Below are 20,131 nucleotides of genomic sequence, written 5' to 3'. Positions count from 1 at the left end.
ATATATTTGATATATACATACATACATACATACATATATATATATATATATTATGCAGACATGTGTCTGTATATGTGTCTTTGATTCATGGATGCCAGAGGAGACCAAACCCCGGGAAAAAAAAAACCTATTGTCCGACCGCCTGGGCCCATAGGACAACGTTGACTCGCCGCCGGCCATCACCCTACCTCCTCCACATCACTACACGAGAAAAGAACACGCTCTCCCCCCCCCCCCCCCCGACCTCGTCTCCTCATTATACCTATTACAATTGGTGCAACCCCACTGTTTTTCTTTTTTTCCTTCCCCCACGTGTGCACTGCCTGCCAGACACGTCCGTCCGTCCCCCCCCCCTGTTTACATCTATAACAAACCACCACCCGGCAAACTCTCCGAAGACCCGAGTTATGGACATCCCTCGACCATTGATGCGACGCGTCTCGCCGATTTCTCGTACACTCTGTTGCCTCCTTTGGCTCATTACTTGGGAGTTTTCTTCTCTCTATCCTTTTTGTTTTGTATGCATGCATATGCGAACTTGCCTTTGGAACACTTAATTCCTATGATATATTGCAATACACAAATGATTGACTCATTCAACCAACACAAAAGGAAATGATATAACAAACAATCATTTTGTCTCTCGAGACATCAAAATAGTTTGATTTGTAGCTGACTAGACAAGCCCATTCTTTGTGAAATAGGTAATCTTGACCGGCATTATCTCGATCTCCAACACAAATGGCACTAGTTGGGCATTCTCAACCGCTATTTGATGATAAATTCAAGCATTGTGCTTTGGTTTATATGTGTATTGTGCATACTATATTCTTGTGTGCAAATTGGTTTCAATCCGAGTACAACCAATCATTTTTATGTAGTCAACTATAAAGGTATGGTTGAACACATGTAACTCAAGCAGTTTTCAAAAATAATGTGGAAAACCGCCTTAAATGATTATTGGACTAAACTCGTAATTTTTTTGTAAAGAACCCTAATAATGACCACTTTGTTTTGTTTGGTGGGGGGGGGGGGGGGGGGGGATATAGTTCCTATTGCCATGTTAGATGTAATTCATTATAACAAAACTTCATACACTTAGTAGAAAGTTGCTCGTGTGAATCCATGGCACTAACATTTGGCAAACATGCATATCTCTTCCAATGTACAAATACAAACCTCTTTTAAAATTATTTAGACTCTTTTGTAAAAGAAAAAACTAAATCTCAATCATACTCTACCAATCTCCTTTACAAGTGATCTATTGTCCCCAAACACTGGCATGCCCATGTGCTTCACAATAACATACTGGAGCAAACATTTTCCGCAATTCTACTACATGTGTAGCAGAGAATGAGTGTTTTAAATTAATCTTTTCATAACAAATGATACTATGGCGAAACATATGTGGTTTCTAGTGATGCCCAAAAGGTCAGCCAACGATCAAATATAGTCATACATTTGTAAGGAAGAATGTGGCTCAACATTTGAAAATTGTGTAATGATTTCAAATTCATTTAATGATATGTACATTCTTTCTACTCCTCATTCGTGTAATGATTTCCTCCATCATTCAAGTGCTGATTGTGACTTTGCTAGACTTTCTCTTGCTAATCCTTAGACTTTCTCTTCTTAATCCTTGTGGCAAACATGTGAACCTTTCTTTTGAAGGTCAATCAATTGTTTTAGGTCTTAAAGCTAAGAAAAAACAAGACATTATTTTTCTTATCATTTTCATTGTTTCATGATTGCACGAAGCACAATGATGATAGTTTCGGTTGATTAAGGCATGGTCTAAGCTTTGTAATTGTCATGGATGTATAACCATCTATCCTTGGTTCCTTTGAGTTCAAGGTAGTTCATTAATCTATCCAATAGCTCAAATACTCTTTTGTTGCATATCACAATCAAAGCAATGTTCATGCACAAGGCGTGATCATGGTCATAACTCCATTGTATGTGCCTTCATACAACTATAATGATGTCTACAAAGTAGGAGCCCTATACATGAATATATTGTGCATAATCCTAATGAAGAATAGCGTGTGGAATTTGAAGTGAAATCATGGTCTTGTTACTAGACTTCACCTCCTTTATATCTCTAAGGAGGCTCTTAAATGGCCTAAGATTCTAATTCCAAAGAAGAGCGGAAGCATGAACCCTTAAACAACCAAGATATTACTAACTCTCTTGCAATGCATAATTGGTCTCTCGACACATTTGGACAATGGACGCATTCTTAAATGGCCTAAGATTCTAATTCCAAAGAAGAGCGGAAAACATGAACCCTTAAACAACCAAGATATTACTAACTCTCTTGCAATGCATAATTGGTCTCTCGACGCATTTGGACAATGGACGCATACCTATCCATTCTAGACGCAATTGATGTACCTCGCCTTTGAGGTAACACATACCTGATACATGGGATACTTTAGGCATCATGGAGCGATTTTGAAGTTCGTGACAATTGATAAGCCCCATCTCATTAATCTAGGGCTATTTAAGAGCCCCCTTGAGCTATTGACAAGGAAATCCTTGGTCACACTTGTATTTGCATTCAATGTTTACTTTTACCCAATCTGAATGACGTACTTTGAGACCTTAACCAATGTATGTTGTGTCTTAAATTGGTTATCAACCCCAATTGTGACAATTACTACAAAGTCTAAGCATGATATATTATCATATTGGTTTCTGTTTATTCCATAGAAATCATGACTATCAACATTGACTTTGTGTGAAGAAGCACTTTGAATAAAATTTAAATATAGTTAGCAAACATGCTAAAGTGCCTTCTAATACAAAGCAAGAAATATTTTTCTACCATACATTTGGAACTTGTAACAAGTGCCATACTTTGTCCTCGAGAAAATTGCATGGGGTAGGAAAAGTCATTTTATTACAAATGGTCCACTTGCTTATCACAAATATCACAAAGATGAGATGGAATATGGTGATTGTTTAGCATTCTATTTAATTATAATTCGAAATCCGAGACATATATGCATTTGGTGTTATATTGCTAGCCAGAATAATCCACTTAAATAAATAAATTATTTGATTGAGTTGTTCTGGCCTCAATACACTCTCCTCGAGATTTCACGAGAAAAAACTCGAACAGTTAATCGTTTCTTCCCATATTTTAATGCATGTTTGGGAAACCTTGAAGAAGTGACCCCACTACCGCCCAAGGTTCCTGTATTTTGGAATGTAACCTTAGCTTCGATCCTAAAGGTAAAGGCACAAATTTTAACTAGTTAATGAGGTGTTATAAAACTCGAAGCTCACTTGTGGTAATTAATATAAGCGATGGACTAGTTTTGAGGCGAGATAGTGAGCTATTTTGTCTTATATGAGCAATTGCCTTTGGAAGTGTGTATTATGTATATACTGTTAACACATAATTCAAACATGAATAGTGACTTTATGCAAGTTTATTCACGACATTTTCCCAAAATCATGAGAATTTGTGCAAAATTTTAACCGTTGAAGCACGGAAGGTCGTACTTTGTAAGTGAGCTTTCATAACATTTTCTCATATCAAACAAACCATATATAGCAAGCAACATTACACCATAATTATGCACGACGAACATACACACAATGTGTATTGTCAATCATATTCGTTATTTATGTTCAACGAGTCCACAATCACAATAACGTACTAATTTAATTGTGACAACAACATGATAAGTAGAGCCATATGTGAAAGTGTATGATAAATAAGCAAGATCTCTTGTGTAGGATAAGATAGTCTTGGCTCGGCCTTCCCGAGAAAGGGATCGAGTTTGTGTATATTTTAACTAAAGGAGTATATTCTTTTTTGAAAAAAGAAAAAGAAAAAGAAAAAAAGAAAGTCCATTTTTCATTTGGTCTAGCAAGCATAATCCATGGCAATACACGTAGAATATGTTCATTTGTAGGTGTGGCCAAAACATTTCTGAGATGAATTTGAGCACTTTGTTTAGCATAGTTGGGTCCTCTATGACTTATTGCTTGAAATTTGGATATTTATCTAAAACACGAAATGCTAGAAAACAAGGTGACACAATCAACATGTCTAGCTTCAATATTTCAACACATTCAACATCCCATATTTCAGCTCCACTTTGGATCTTGAAGAAAAGAGTTCCCTAAATTCATTATCACCATTCTTTCGAAATACTCAAATATGCCTAAAAGAATATTGCAATTGTAGTTTTTCTTAGGTTTGTGCATAACATTCATTGCACATTGAAGAAGAAGATGAAATTTAAAGATAATAAACTTTTAGAAAGCGTGGTCAAATGCATGGGTTGAATGTAAAACAAAACTCTAGAGAATGGAAGGAACATACACGTATGCAACATGTTTGTGTCATTGCAATGGATATGTACAATTCAGGTTTAGTAAACACAATGTCTCATCTAAATGCAAGTAGACATCTCAAACATATATATTCATGTCTCTCTTGTCATCATACACATACACATGCATTTGTATTTACATCCGAATCTATATCTACCCACTATGCACGAATGCACAACGAAATAAAATTGTTTACCAGATACCCATGGCCCACTTAAAGTTTCGAAATATCTACCCAACTTGGTGTCTCATGAATGTTATTTAGTATCTTTACTCTCTAAAAGTTGTTGGATCTCTAAAAATGCAGTTTTAAAAGCATTTAGCTTAATTGAAGAGAATTTTTAGGGTGTATTGGACTAAAAACTTGTAGGGTTTACGCGAGACTAGTGTTAAAGACAACTTGGGATTTCTATTCCATAATGTTCGTCAAGCTTGGTGGGACAAGGTTCTTATATATTATATATTGATGATTCGTAGAATCAATAATTCTTCATAAATCAATACATTTTAACCATGAGGAATAAGTATGTACACACTTCTTCGCATCTCAATTTCAAGCTCATAAAAAAGTTGTCAAATCGCAAATTAGTTTAACCTTTACATTTTTTTGGCCTTAATTTATGCAACATTCTACAAACCATGTGACGGAGATTGGACTAATACCAACCCTTCTGCTTGGACTCTATATAGTCGACACATTATATTCTATACATTTCGATTTGAGAGAAAGCAGAAGTAACATGGGAGATAGAGAAAAACTCGTTTATTTATTTATTGCGGTGAATATGTGTGCATTTGACATCAAACATTCATAAGTTGTGCCACATGCACATACTTATATCACTCGTGTTGGTTTTATTTCTTATATGGTCATGAGGCGATGAGCATTGAGGTAAATATACTAGGCAATAATGCTTTTAAAAGAAGATTATAGTGATCAACATTACACACATCTTACATCGATATAAAATTCATGATTTTTGTTCACTTTACTCAAAAGAAATTATAACTAATGGCAATGACTCCTTGATTCCCTACAATTGGATAAACAAGGCTAGCATTTTCTTCATGACAATGATATATTACCATAATAGCATATATATACTTGCTCACTTCTCATAACATAATGTTGTTAAGAAAAAGACTTAGGTTTGATGTTTTTTTTAATAATATAAAGAACTTGCTATTAAGTCTCATAAAAAATATTATAAACATTGAACAAATCGACAAAGAAAATATAAATTCCTGGAAGCTTATAGTAGTCACTGTGATATCTAGATTTTTATTTATTCTCATTCTCAATTTCATATATCTAACTCATTTTGCCACACTTGCATTTGTATCTCTTGCAGAATGAAAGGAGCAGAATTCTCTATCTATAGCACGATGACATAAAATGTCATAAAGAGGACAACACTAAAATATATTGTTGCGAGGGAAGAGTTATTCTAGAAGACGGCGATTGCAAATTTATTGATAAGGAACACTCAAATATGGAAGGTCTTGAACCTTTTTGAAAGCTGCTAGAGTTCAAATTCAACCATTTATTGACTTCCTAGATGATCTTAAGCTTCTTTAACTTGATACACCAAATGTCTCAAACTCAAACAATTAAAAACTTCTAGAATTTGTAGGAATTCCACCTTGGCGGTTGATATCAATGTTTTCAACAATAGTTAACAAATGGATGCTTGGTTATATGAGAATTGGATTCTATAATCTCCTATATGATCTTAAGCTTCATTGACTTGATACACCAAACGTCTCAATGTCAAACAATCCAAAACTTCTAAACTTCTAGAATTGGTAGGATTTCCACCTTGGCGGTTGATATGAATGTTTTCAATAATAGTTAACAAAGGGATGCTTGGCTATATGAGAATTGGATTCTATAATCTCCTTTGAGTTCTTGAGATGGATAAGAGGCCTATATTGAGTGGTTGTGATTAATAGTCAAATTATGCACGAGTATCCATATTGACTCTGCGTGTATTTATATAAAGTGATGGATTGTTACTAGTTGATATTTGAATATTGTTCTAAAATAGTATGATCAACAATGATTGCAGTACACAAAACATTCCCTTCAAAGTTCAAATGAGCTCACACAAACACATTATGAACATTAAGCAATCCAATTAGAAAATAGTTTGAAGAAAGCCTTATTATGATGAAAACAAGAGGATAGTTGGAAGTTTGGACAATATTGCATAAAATTGGAAAGCAAAAGACAAGAACATAACATACATGCACAAACACAATGTCTAAGAAAACCCCCAACACGTGTGATTTTGGAGCTATAGCCTATGATTTCATACAATAATGTCTTATGATGTTGACATTGATATGTTGCATATGGAATAGTAAAAACACCTTCCACAGTAAGGCACCATTCCTGATATGGGGAGCTCCCCCACCTAATTATGGAACACGAGAACTTCATGGACACATTGTACATACAATGGTATATTTGGCAATAATTGTTAATCCCATTGGGCATAAAATAAGTTTTTCGTACATTGCCCAAAACAAAAGTGAAATCAAAGTAGGAAAACTATGTCACCCATTTCATAAAAGGGCATGCTATAACATTCAACCAATGTTGAGTTGTCTCTGACATTTTTTAAAGTCTTATTAATGTTTTACAAAATGTTAGGAATACCTACCAAGAGTGCCTAATGTGCTCAAACTACTAGTGCTTCTATAGTGTCAAAATATTCTACCAAAGCTAGAGCTTCTAGCACCTACAAACATCACAAATTTCATCCATTGAAAAAAGGAGATGTTTTAACTAGGAACCAACAACTATGGGTTGTTTGTGTAGCAGGGTTTTCAATTCCTCTTGAGTATTTTGTGATTAGTGACATGACCTTGTGAACGTATTGATGTTCAAATAACATCTTGATAATTATAGAATAACATTGAAAATGACGACTTGCTAGCTTTGGATTGTGGAAATGTACGAATCTTTAAAAAGAAAGTTAATATTGAAGCCTATGTGAGGAAAAGATTGTGTGAATTGTGAGCTTGGGAATGTTTTGGTGGACATGTATGGTATATGTGGCAAGCTTGAAAAAGCACAAAAAACAGTCAATGTGGTCTCTTGGAATGCTTTGATATCGGGATATGTTGAAAAGGGTCATGCTGAAAAAGCTCTAGATTATTTATAGAAAATGTAACTCGAGGCATTGAATCGTTTTGGATCATTGCAATGCGATGATCAGTGCAACGCGAGACCATCTTGCCAATATATGGTCACTTATTTTTGCATCTTAAGAGTTGTCCAACCATTGGCAAGGAATAATTTTATGGTAGGCAATGCATTGGTGGATATGTATACCAACTGTGGTGGACTCAAGCACAAAGATTTTTAGTGGATTTCTAGTTAGAGATGTGACTTGCTGGAACCCAATTATAATAGGAAATATTCAATATGGGCAAGATGGAGAAGCATTGAATCATGGCGGATCATTGCAACATGAGAGCATCTTGCCAAATATGGTAAGATATTTTCGACCTGGAAGAAGCATTCACAATCTTTTCTAAGCAACGTAATCGAGATGTGGTGTCTTACAACGCAATAAATTCTAGGTATGTGCGGAATAATAAAGGTTTTTCAGCTTTGCACAACCATGATGTATGATATGTGAGATGTGGAAACTTGTAAGAAACATTCACTGTCTTTTCTAAGCAACATAATTGAGATATGGTGTCTTACAACCAAGATTGTTAGATACGGTACGGATACCATACGTATATAATGTATTAATACGCGTATAGTACCTCCCAATTTAAAAATACATTAAATACATTTTTTTAATATATTAAATACTTATAAAATACGTAAAATACGTATAGTATGTTAAATACTTCTAGAATTTGAAAATCATTTACCTTTCTAAAAAATATCTATAATATTGTAAAACACATTTATGTTTACACAATTTTGTGATGTACAATATAGTTCTATATCCTAAAATGCATATAAGACATTTGAACATTTCACATCCTAAAATACTTATAGTAATATGGATATCGACATTCCCTTATTCTAGAAATCAGTGTAAGTGTGTATCACGATGTTCTAATTCAAATTGTAATTATTTACAATTATGCTTTCATAGATTGAGGAATTATCTACGATTATCACACTCATGATAGGTTTCTCATTTCTTCGTTTTCTTCTTCTTCTTCTTCTATCTTCTGCGATTATCACACTCATAGTCAAGACATGTTTATGTCTTCTATTCTTCTTTCTTCCTTCCTTTGGCTTCTTTTTCTCTAAAATCTTTTTTTTCTTTTGTTTTTTGTTAGGGTTTTAGTACATTTCCTTTATAAATACGTATTATACCTGTTTTTTTGTAAATACGTTAAATACCGTATTGGACAAATGTACATGATATTTAACTGAACAACATTGAGGTATAGTATGTACTATACAAATGATGAGGTATTATACGTATTTAAACGTTAAATACAGGTACGTAAACAACCATGCTTACAACACAATGATTTATGGGTATGTGCGGAATAATAAAGGTTTTTTTTAGCTTTGAAACCTTTGAGCAACAAATATGTGTAGTTGGTTGACCTTATTGATAGCTTGTAGATGCTTTGGCAATATAGATAGGGGGAAATTGTGCTTGAATGAAGCTTTTTGAAATTGGATCCTGATACAATAGTAGGATATGCACTGATGTCAAGCATGTATGCTGAAAGTCACATAGTGGAGGCTATATACAGTAACCATTCGGTTAAGTTCGCACTTTGAACGCATGGGTGAAGTGCGCACTTAACCGAGCTGCGCATTTAGGGGTTTTTTGAAAATTTTTGGGGTTTTTAAATTTTTTTTTCGGGTTTCTTGAAATTTTTTCCTTCTATGTTCGTATCATATGTTTCTTCATTACAAATTTGATCGATTAATGTGATATAAGTGAGCTGAAATGTTTATGGTTTCAACATACTCTTGTTTGATATCACTTTTTCCTGGTTTGATATTACCTTGAGTTTTTGCCTTTTTGTTAGGCCTACCTAATGAACTTCCTTGGATATGATGAGATTTTTCCTTGGATTCTCTTCCTAGTGGCGGGAGGTTTGAGGAATCGTCGTACAGGTGGAGATGGAAGAGATCGAAAAAGAGAGAGGAGGAGCAAGGGAGAAAGCATAGGTTGGAACAGAAATAAAATAAACGAGATGCACAGAAAGAGAAAGAGAGGGAGGAGGGAGGGAGGGAGAGAAAGAAAGAAGGAGAAAATTAAGAATGAACGAAGGCGGTGGCGGGTGGGGGCGGCGGTGGCGGTGGTGGCGGGAGAAGAGATGGAGAGAAAGAAAGAAAATTAAGAAAGTGAGGGTGGGAGAGAAAGAAAGAAAAATAGTTAAGAATGAATGAATATGGAAAATGAAAAGGATAATTGGGTTAAGTAGGAAAGTTTATTTTCTTTAACGAGAATCAAAATTACCGCCTCGCAGAAACACACACACACACACATACAAAACATAACTCACACACACAGACACTACGACTCGAGAGACCGATTCTGAAATTTGGTTCTTTTTTTCCTTGCATTTCTCTTTGTGCATTTCCAGGAGACCCCCACCCACAATCACGAAACCCCACCCACCATCACGTAACAAATTCTTTTAATTTTTTTTTTTTGTTAAAAACTCCTTTCTTTCATTGTTTTTTTGAATGTTTGGGACATAGTTTTAATTTCGCTTGATGTAATTTCATCATGAACAATGCAATTTTTTTGATTGGGATTTTGACCTTTATAGAAAGCGCACTTAATATAATGGTGCACTTAAGTGGGCACACACTTAACCGAATGGTTACTGTATCTCCTAATCATCTCTAATTTTGGTAAAATAAGTTGAATGTATTCTGTAGATGATATGCTTAATAAAAAGAAGATTGTGTGAATTGGTACACAAGCTTGGGAGATCCAAGAATTATCATTATGAGGTATGGTATCGTGTGGGCTATATAGTTTGCATGTTGTTAACAATGCTTTTATATAGATCATATGATCTATGAAGTTAACCAAACTATTCCCCTCACGCTTTCAGATTTCCCAAAATACCCCTCACGCTTTCAGATTTCCCAAAATACCCCTCATTTCTCAAAATCCTTAAAAGACACTAAAACTTTTGCATAATATACATATCTCAAACTATCCTTCTTTTGCAATTTCTCCCTCTTCATAAGCTCATTTTTCTCTTCCGAACTTTTATCTCCATGGTGTACATGATAACACCAATGACAAAAATTTGACAAAACCCAAGTTTGATCTTGGCCATGGGCTTAAACCTATCCCATAAGTTGCATTAGTCTCCCATGAAAGCTAATAATATCTATCTAATGGCTTCTCATCAATGTCTCGTGGAGAGAGAGAGAGAGAGAGAGAGAGAGAGAGAGAGAGAGAGAGAGAGAGAGAGAATAAAGTGCATACATAATTTCAAAATGTTTAGGGTATTTTGGGAAATGTCAACATGCATGATCTCACCAAACCTATTTCTTGATACTTGAATCCAAAACCTCCTTTATCGCTTCACCATCTTGTTCGTATTTTTTTAATAATTTTGTAGTGCTATTGCACCTTACATATAAATGAAAACAAATGAATGAAAAGATTACATGCAAACAATCATGAACACGTTATCTTTTAAAACATTAGGACAAAACAATGAGATGATGCAAAAGAATGTTGGTATTGTGATGTCACCTAATGTAGGATGCAATGATGAGATGGTAGCTACTTTAATTGGTGATGCACATGTTATGTCAAATATGCAAATGTCAATCAAGAAAACAATGTATGTCTAGTGATAGAAGAATCAAATGTTGTCACCACATGGAAGATGCAATGGATGAAATTGTAGATGCTTTAGTCGGAGATGCACATGCAAATGTCAATCAAGAAAACGATGCATGTCTAGTGATAGAAGAATCAAATGCAAACAATGACCTTTCCAAGGTTATAAAAGAAGCATTTACAATGGAGCACGTGCGACCAAGATAAGGATGCTGTTAAGCTCATGCAAAATTGGTAGATGGAGCAATATTAACATGGTTTCTTATAGATTCAAGAGTTTAACTAATTCGAACATGATATTCTAGTGGTAAACACTCGTCTTACTTTTAAGAATAAGACCAAACATCTTGAATCAAATCACTTATTACATGAAAATGTGATGTTCGAAGTTTTTTTTGTACACGGAAGCTCATGTCCAAGATTAACACTAATTTAATAAGATGATAGAATCTTGATAGACAACTTTAAGATGGAGAGACAATGGGGAAAAGGGAGGGGGGGGGGGGGGGGGGGGTCCTTATAGATTCACCATGGGACATGATTTAATTTCTAAAATTCAAACATAGAAAAATGATAATGTAGATGTTAAATTTTAGTAAAACGTATGGAAAAGGTTTAGGGTGTATTGTGTACCAATTATACTACTTGAGTTCTATACATTGATGTGGCATGTAGTCTAAGAAAAAGTGATATATGGTGTAACTAACAAATTCCAACCATTTGTTGGTAGCCTTCTAGTTTATTGCTAGGATAAGTTGACTATGATAAGAAAGAGAGAAAAGGAAAAGAAAGAAGAAATATTACATCTACTAGAGGCCAAAATTGGCCTATGAGATAAATCATGATTACAAGCATGTGTCAATTCATGTCATCCACACTAAAACAAAAATAAGAACTCGGCTTGCTAAAGCTCCATGATCATTATCTTAATCCATGTGGTAAATAGATGCATAAATCTCTCTCACACATTATATAGATAACGTTCATTATTGTTTGTAGAGTCCAATATGAACTATGGAAACACAGTGAAACATTTTCATCTAGCATGTTTGGAACCAATTAATGAATACCAAAAGAGAACGTGAGCTCAATTCCGAGGAAATATAAGGGCCCAAGGAAGATGTTGGGATGAAGTGGTGCAAATCGCGGACGTGTAGATGGAAGAAATCATGCAGATGTATGAGAGAAAAGACAATTTTCCGATCTTTGTTTAATGGCTTGTTTTAGCTAGAAATCATAGAGGTGGGAGATGTGAACGATGCATCATCCCACATGTTTTTGGACTTTGATGATGCTTATTACATACTCAACCTAATCATTGGTTTATTTGATAGAAGTTGTAGAGCAAATCATTGATGTAGTAGGACCCTTTACCTAACTCACTTTTTACTAGTAACTCCTAATATCTTATACCATCACTATGTGGTCTGTGGAGTCGCTTTAATGATTATTGTCTAAGCTTGTACCATCACTGTGTAGCTAACTTTGATCGTGGATGGCAGCATATCAACAACATAGTGTTCTCAATTGTCATTTCAAATGAAAGTCTTTCTTTATTTAGAGAGTGGTGATTAGGGGTCTATCTTTAGGATCAATCCTAAAGAGGCATTGGTCAACAATAAGCAATTACTTTGTTTCCATGGTTTAGTTGGAAGATAGTTCCCATCATTACAATGTCTAATTGGATGTAGCATTTGGGAAATTTTGTCATGTAGTTAATTGAAGATTGAAGTCATGACAATGGTCATTTCTCAATGTAGACCCTAAAATAAGAGATAAATGAAAATGTTCTCTTTTGGTGGTATTAGGAATTCGTTGTAAATGGGGTATGTGCAATGCCTTTGTGTTTGATGCTAGATATGGTGGTAAGGCATATCTACAAAAGTTGACATAGATTCTCTCCTTTAGTGAGGTGTTCTTCATCATACTTCTTGCAAATTTTGTTATATGTTAAGCATGTGAGAAGTAAGCTATATTCATCCTCCACTAGGTTTTCATTGCATACCTTGCATATCTTCATACTTGGGTGATGATGCCATTATGCTACCTCAACACTTAACTTGTGTGAGTGAGTTTGAAGAACTATAAGGGCTCTCCAAGAGCCAAAGCTCGTGGGGGTAGTAGATGAGGTTGGATATGTTATGACATTCTTACCTTGTATCGAGGCCAACATTGAGCTTTAACATTCACAATGTTATATTCCAAATTTGATATTTTAGCATATTGCTACTTCACCCTTACCGCGCTAATAATCTATCTTTAACGATCACATACTTTATAATGTCACCTAATAATGCCAATAGATCTTATATTCTCCATTGTTTAAACCATTTAGTACTGTCAAGCATCCAACCAAATGAGAGGATTTTTCTCTTATTATTTGTTTACACCTTGCATTCTATATTAGAAGTATGTTTTGGCAAATTGTGATTGGACATATTCTTGACTTTTTGATATAATTATACATTTTTTGTATGGGTAACACCTCTTTAGGATGAGCACAGGCTTCTAGTAGCATGAAACAATAAGACATCAAGGATTTAACTCCCAATTGTTTACGTAAGTACGAATTCCATGTACTAAGTGAGGTCATGTCACCCCATACATCCACTCCATAAAGCAACACTCAAATAACCATAATGTTTAATAACATCAATCTCATTTCCCATACCCAACATCGCTTTGGTTGCATTGATTCTTAAACATATTATACAACTCCAACACGAATGGCGCCCGAACTCATGACATACATTCTACCTATTTGTTGATGGGACATCAATACCAATATATTTGAAACTTTACACCACTTCGTATTTGTTGTCCATTGTTTGTAGGAGTGGGTAGTTTCTTGGTTGTATTGCCTTTATTTCCATCAATTTTGTTGTCTACGTTAACAATTAGCCCACTCATCACTGTAATATATGAGTATATACTGCTCTTGCATAAGTTTTGGGCCATCTAATCCTTCTTCTTTTGCAACCATGTTTAGTATTTCTTCTAGTCTAACAATGCATGGGAGAGAGTGGACACCTATGCTTGATCCCCGTGTTGCTCAAGAAGTACTTCAAGAAACGACCATCCATTTTCCATTGACACCCAACTTGCTCATACAATCATGCAACAACTGCTCTATATTCTAATGACATTTTGATCTCTATTGTTATTTTCCAAAGCTCATTCCTTGGTATAGTGTCAAAGGCTTCTTTGAAGTCCACCAAAACAACAATACAACATTTTCCCTTTAGGTTGACTTTCTCTCGTAATTATTCTTGGTGTAACCAAACGACAGACTATGGAGTGTTTTGGGGTTAAATCTAGCTTGACCAAGTGCTCATTTGTGATGGTTTTTACCCCATGAGCTAACCTTTTCATATACCAAAACCACAACCATAAACATTGTTATAAAAATCTTTAAACATCATGGGGTGATGGGCCTATCTCTAAACACATGTGCTCATCGCTCTTTCGATAAGTAGTTGTTCGGCCTCTTTGGGAAGCTAATTGTTCTTGAAAATGAAATTATGCTCAAGCCTCTCCCTGGTCAAGTGACCCAATGTCTTCTCGGCACATATACCAATTTATTCAACAATTACCTCTATAACATGAATGACGGTACTTGCGAATGGGCAAAGTCGAAGCACAAGTGTCACCACCCTCTTCTTTTGACCCCCGATAACCCTTCTAGATATCAACATCTTCTCATTCTTCTTGACTTTTTGGTGATCTAAGCAAAGGCATCATCAACGGCTTCTTAGTCTTTTCGGTAAGTCATGTGATAGTGGTGCTGTGCAATATGAACATGACATCAACATATGGATCTCGCTAATCTTGTTTTCGGCCTAATGTTTTCGATATCTTTAGAATACCCTCTAGACTATAAAAAAAATGACAAGGGTACCCTTATGTGTGGTACATGTTTTGAAACATAGGGGCATCTCTGTAGATTTAGTCTTTATTCCTCCTCAATGATTTTGGTTTTACTTAGATTTGAGGCTGAATGAGCCTTGTCGGAGCATGATCTAAGTATAAATAATCAATCCAATAACCAGATAAAGAGAGATACTATGCAACAAGATGATGATGATGTACTCAGATATACAAGAACCCAATACAGGTATGCTTTCAAAAACCTTGAAGAAGAGGTATATATGTAATGTATCTTTCTTTAAATTTGAGTCCTTGACTCAGTTTAGACATGGTCGAATCATCTGTCAAAGTTTTCCCATCATTGACAAAATCTAAATTTCCTTTCCCCCTTCTTCAAGATGACTGCTCATTGCTTGTTGAAAATGTATGTGAGTACATACAGAGCTTTAAGAAAAAGCATAAAGATTTGTTGTGTGGAAACCACTTGTATTCTTTGATCGTATATAATGGACTTGATTCTATCCCAAGTTTAGGCCATTATTGGATTAACGTTTTCTCTTATTGTGGTAAGTTGCAAGAAGTGGATAGAGTTTTTTTAAGGATCGAGAAACCATCAATATATGCATGGTCTTCTATTATATTAGCGCATGCCACTTTAGGAGAATCTAATGTTGTATTTAGTTTGTACGATGAATTGAGAAAACAATGTATCAAACCATGTAAATCTATATATTTGTCTATGTTGAAGGTAACTTATTGTTCTCAAAAAGGAAAAGTCATCCATGACCATATCATAGGAAGTGGTGTAGAAAGAGATGGTACCCTTGTAACTATGCTAGTCGATATGTATATAAAATGTGGTAACTTGGCAGAAGCAAACGTAGTGTTTTGTATGTATTCACATCATGATGTAGTGTCGTTTAGCACTATAATCACAGGTTATACTCAATATGGAAAGGGTGTTGAAGCACTTGAGATGTTTGAGAGAATGCAAGCAGAAGGAATTATTGCTGATCCATTCATCTATTCATGTGTTTTGAAAGCTTGTGGGAGCATTAAGAATGTGGAGTTAGGGAAAACAATACATGAAAATGTTATTAAAAGTGGGTATGAATCAGATGCCATAGTTGGAAACACTCTTATTGACATGTATTTCAGCTTTGACTATTTTAAAGAAGCACGATATGTGTTTGATTTTCAGTCAAACCGAAATGTGGTCTCATGGAGTACTACTATTGGAGGGTATGTGCAACATGGTTTTGATATCCCTGCCCTTTCACTATACAAAAGAATGCAAAACGAGAGAGTTTATGTAAGCAAAGTCACTCTTATATTCATATTGAAAGCTTGCTGCAATAGGAAAGACATAGAGGAAGGTCGTTTGGTACATGATAATATTATATGTAGTGGTGACGAGGAAGATGTTATGGTTGGAAGTGGCCTTGTAGAAATGTATGCAAAATGTGGCATCCTATATGAGGCAGATGTAGTGTTGGAGAGTTTACCCAATAAGAATGTTTACTCTTGGAATGCAATCATATCAGGATATATGAATGCCGAGCTTGATCAAGATGCTATAGAGGCTTTTGAAGAAATGAAGAAGGATGGTGTTGAGCCAGATAAAGCTACATACTCATGCATCCTAAAAGCATGTAGTAACATTGAATGCCTACCGAAGGGTAGACAAATACATGACCAAATACTTGGACATGGGTTTCATTTGGATTCTATATTTGAGAATGCGCTTATTGACATGTATGCCAAATGTGGGGAGCTTGATGCTGCGCGAAAAATGTTTGATTGTTTAACCCAGAAAGGTATAGGATCTTGGAGCATCATGATTTCTGGTTATACACGTTATGGACAAAATATTGCTGCATTTGAACTCTATGACAGGATGTATTATGAGGGGTTTGAGCCTGAGAAAACTACCATGATTAGTATATTGAAAGCATGTGGAACATCCACATTAATATCATATGGTAGGTTGGTTAATTATACAATTATTAGAAGTGGATTTGAGCAAGATGTCATTGTTGGCAACAGCCTAGTGGATATGTATTGTAAATGTGGCAGCCTAATAGAAGCACATATTGTCTTTCAGACTATGACCATACATAATGTAGTCTCATGGAATGCATTAATTGCTGGCTATGTTCATCATGGTTGCAACCTTTATGCATTAGAGACTTTTGATGAAATGCAAAAAGAAGGCTTGCTTCCAGATAGAGTCACATTCTCATGCATTCTAAAAGCTTGCTCCAGACTCGGGTCCATATTGGAGGGAAAACGTGTACACGAAAAGCTGGTAAAAGATGGGTTTCAAATGAGTATGGTAATTGGAAGTGCACTAGTAGACATGTATGCTAAGTGTGGTCACATTGAAGAAGCTTGTGAAGTGTTTGATAGAATGCCAAATAGGGGCCTTTTCTCATGGGGTGCAATGATTGCCGGATATACTCTTCAAGGGGATAGCTACAAGGCTCTTGATTTGTATTGGAAAATGGTATCAGAGTATGTTAAACCTGATAAAGTAACACTTTTATGTGTATTAAAAGCATGCTGTAGCATGGGTGCATTAGGACAAGGAAAACTTATACACATGGAGATTGTCCAAAATAATTTTGAAGTTGATGTGGCCATCGGAAGCTTGCTTGTTGATATGTATTCAAAACTTGGTCTCCTAGAAGATGCTCAAAATGTATTACAAAGCATGCCAGATCGTAACATAGTTGTATGGAATGCAATGATTGGTGGCTATGCCCAACAAGGTCATTGGAAACAAGCATGGAAATGTACAAAGAACATGCAAAAAGAAGGTTTTAGACCTGCTCATCGGACTTATTCAAATCTTCTTGCTGCATTTAGTCATGCGGGTGAACTTGAGGAAGGCCATCGATCATTGAAATTGATGATCAATGAGGGTAATATGGCTCTAACTATTGAACACTTGAATTGTGTGATTGATCTCTTAGGAAGGGCCGGGTGCTTGGGTGAAGCCATAAAAATGCTCCAAAGTATACCAAATTTATCTAGTATCATTGGGTGGATGTCATTACTCACTGCCTGTAAAACTTATGGTCAAACTGACCTAGCCAGGGCGTGCTTTAATGAAATTGTTAACTTGAATCCAAACATATACGTTGACAGCCAAAAATTGCAAGACCTGAAGGAAATTGAAGAGCTTCGGAAGCTTTCTAATGCATGGAAGATTGCACAAAACAACAATGTTTATGAAGTTTTATGATACAATGCCAAGAACCACTTAATCACTTAATAAGAGTGGATATTGGGCTCACTCTCAAGATTGATCACTTGGTAATACAAATGAAGAATTATGTTCCTATTTATAGGGCTTTGTAACCTCTCTCCAATTACGGGTGTGTTTACACACGGGAGATCCAATATCTTAATACTCCAGCAAGAGTCTAAGAATGGTGATCATGCAATGATCCCAGATAACTCAAGGTCTTATTTATAGGGCATCTTAAACTTTTTGCAAGTAAGGGGTACATTCACAAAATGTAGGACCAATCTTTTAGCAACTCTTGGCCACGCATGCAAGAACATTAAGAGTGCTTCTCATTCGATGACCTAAACAAGGAGTTGAGGTCTTTGATTTATGGGACCCTTAACACCTCCCCATGTCGTAATAGACAACAGTACTGCGAAACTGCGAGTTAATAGCTTAACCAGTTTGGTTTGGTTTGGTTCAGTTTGAGTTCCAAAATTCGTAAACGGTTTTAGATCGGGGGGTTTAAGGGTTTGGCTTGAGTCTTTATTGTCTTAACGATGTAAGACTTAACAGCTTAACCGATTGGGGGACTATTCTTTATTTAAAATAAATAAATAAAAATTAACTTTATAAGTTATGTCATATGTAATACTATTATGAAGTTTTAACTTTAACCCCCTAATAATTCTTTTTAAGTTCTGGTTTTCTTTCCTGAAAATGTGAAAACTAAATGTAAACAATCACCAATAATTCAATTCAAACTGAAATTGAATTGCGAAGTGCGACTTAATGGTTTGTTAGACAATTTGAAACATTTGGTTTGCATGTGAAAATTCCTCAAATGGTTTAGATTGATTGATTTTTGGTTTAAATGGTTTTGGTTAAAAGGTTTCAAGGTTAGGGTTGGTTGAAGTTTCAAAATTTTAAGCAATTCCGGTTGAAACAATTTAGAGTTTCAAACTCCTGAATGGAATTGAAGAGATGTTAATTACTACTTGCATGGTAGGGTAAATTCACATGTTGGCTCTCCAATCTCTTAATGCATGCCCTTTCTCTTAGTACAACAGGTGCACATGGGCATGCCTAGGGCTTGTGAAGAATGCCATTTTGGGAGAAGTAGTTTGGCTATTCATTCACATGGAATGCTAAGTGTAAACCATGAGGTTACAAGAAACTAACCATGGATTGCGCAATGACGGATGTGATGGAATAAGCTTTTTATTATATGGGATTGTTTTTTGGTTGTTAGATTTGACATGGCATCATTGCTTGTTTATCTCAAACACATTATTTGTTGGCATTTTGGGAGATTGATGAGCTTGAACGGCATTTTGAGATTTCATTTTTTATAACTTAGTATATGAATCACTTCATATTCTTTCATTGAGAATTTAGACATGGGGATTTGGGAAGATGTAGAGATGGTCTCAATGGATGTACGACAATGTCCTAACTCTTGAGATAAATTGACGCATTGGCTAGAGAGGTCGAGTGCTTAAATTTACGTCTATGAAACTCTTAGGAGACGTGGACATGATCTATGTTTCAGTGATACACGGACTATCATTGACTTGTGGATAAACAATTTGTATGTGTAATATTGATCATATCTAGATATAAATAAACTATTCTTAATCTTGGCCTTCATACAAATTGGAACCTCATCATGTGATATATTGTTGATTTTGTTACTTATGTTGCCAAGTAAAGTTGACAAACATGATGATAAAGGATATGCATTACATCATTTATGATCTCCCACATTTCTTATTGCAATGTATGATACTCATATGACCCTTGGAATGATTTGCTTTAGTGGCAAGATTGAGGATCAAATTTACAAAGACAAAACCTTTGAGTATATCAT

At 35.3% G+C, this 20,131-nt stretch overlaps 1 protein-coding gene across 1 annotated transcript; it reads left to right on the top strand.

Moving 5' to 3' along the window:
- The first annotated feature begins 15,247 nt into the window (after positions 1 to 15,247).
- Positions 15,248 to 18,933, top strand: LOC147867693 (pentatricopeptide repeat-containing protein At4g18520, chloroplastic-like). The gene is made up of 2 exons (XM_087315483.1): positions 15,248 to 15,276; positions 15,954 to 18,933. The coding sequence occupies exon 2, from the start codon at positions 16,006 to 16,008 to the stop codon at positions 18,274 to 18,276; it is 2,271 nt and encodes a 756-aa protein (XP_087171609.1). The 5' UTR covers positions 15,248 to 15,276; positions 15,954 to 16,005; the 3' UTR covers positions 18,277 to 18,933.
- Positions 18,934 to 20,131: the final 1,198 nt, after the last annotated feature.

This window comes from Azolla caroliniana, unplaced genomic scaffold (assembly GCF_043228905.1).
Source record: "Azolla caroliniana isolate FFs.n. ecotype wild unplaced genomic scaffold, voAzoCaro1.0.p SCAF_2, whole genome shotgun sequence".
NCBI lineage: Eukaryota > Viridiplantae > Streptophyta > Polypodiopsida > Salviniales > Salviniaceae > Azolla > Azolla caroliniana.
This window is presented reverse-complemented; position numbering and strand designations above follow the sequence as displayed.

Coding starts and splice junctions, on each gene's coding strand:
- LOC147867693 (XM_087315483.1), top strand. CDS start 16,006: ATGTTTGAGAGAATGCAAGCAGAAGGAATTATTGCTGATCCATTCATC.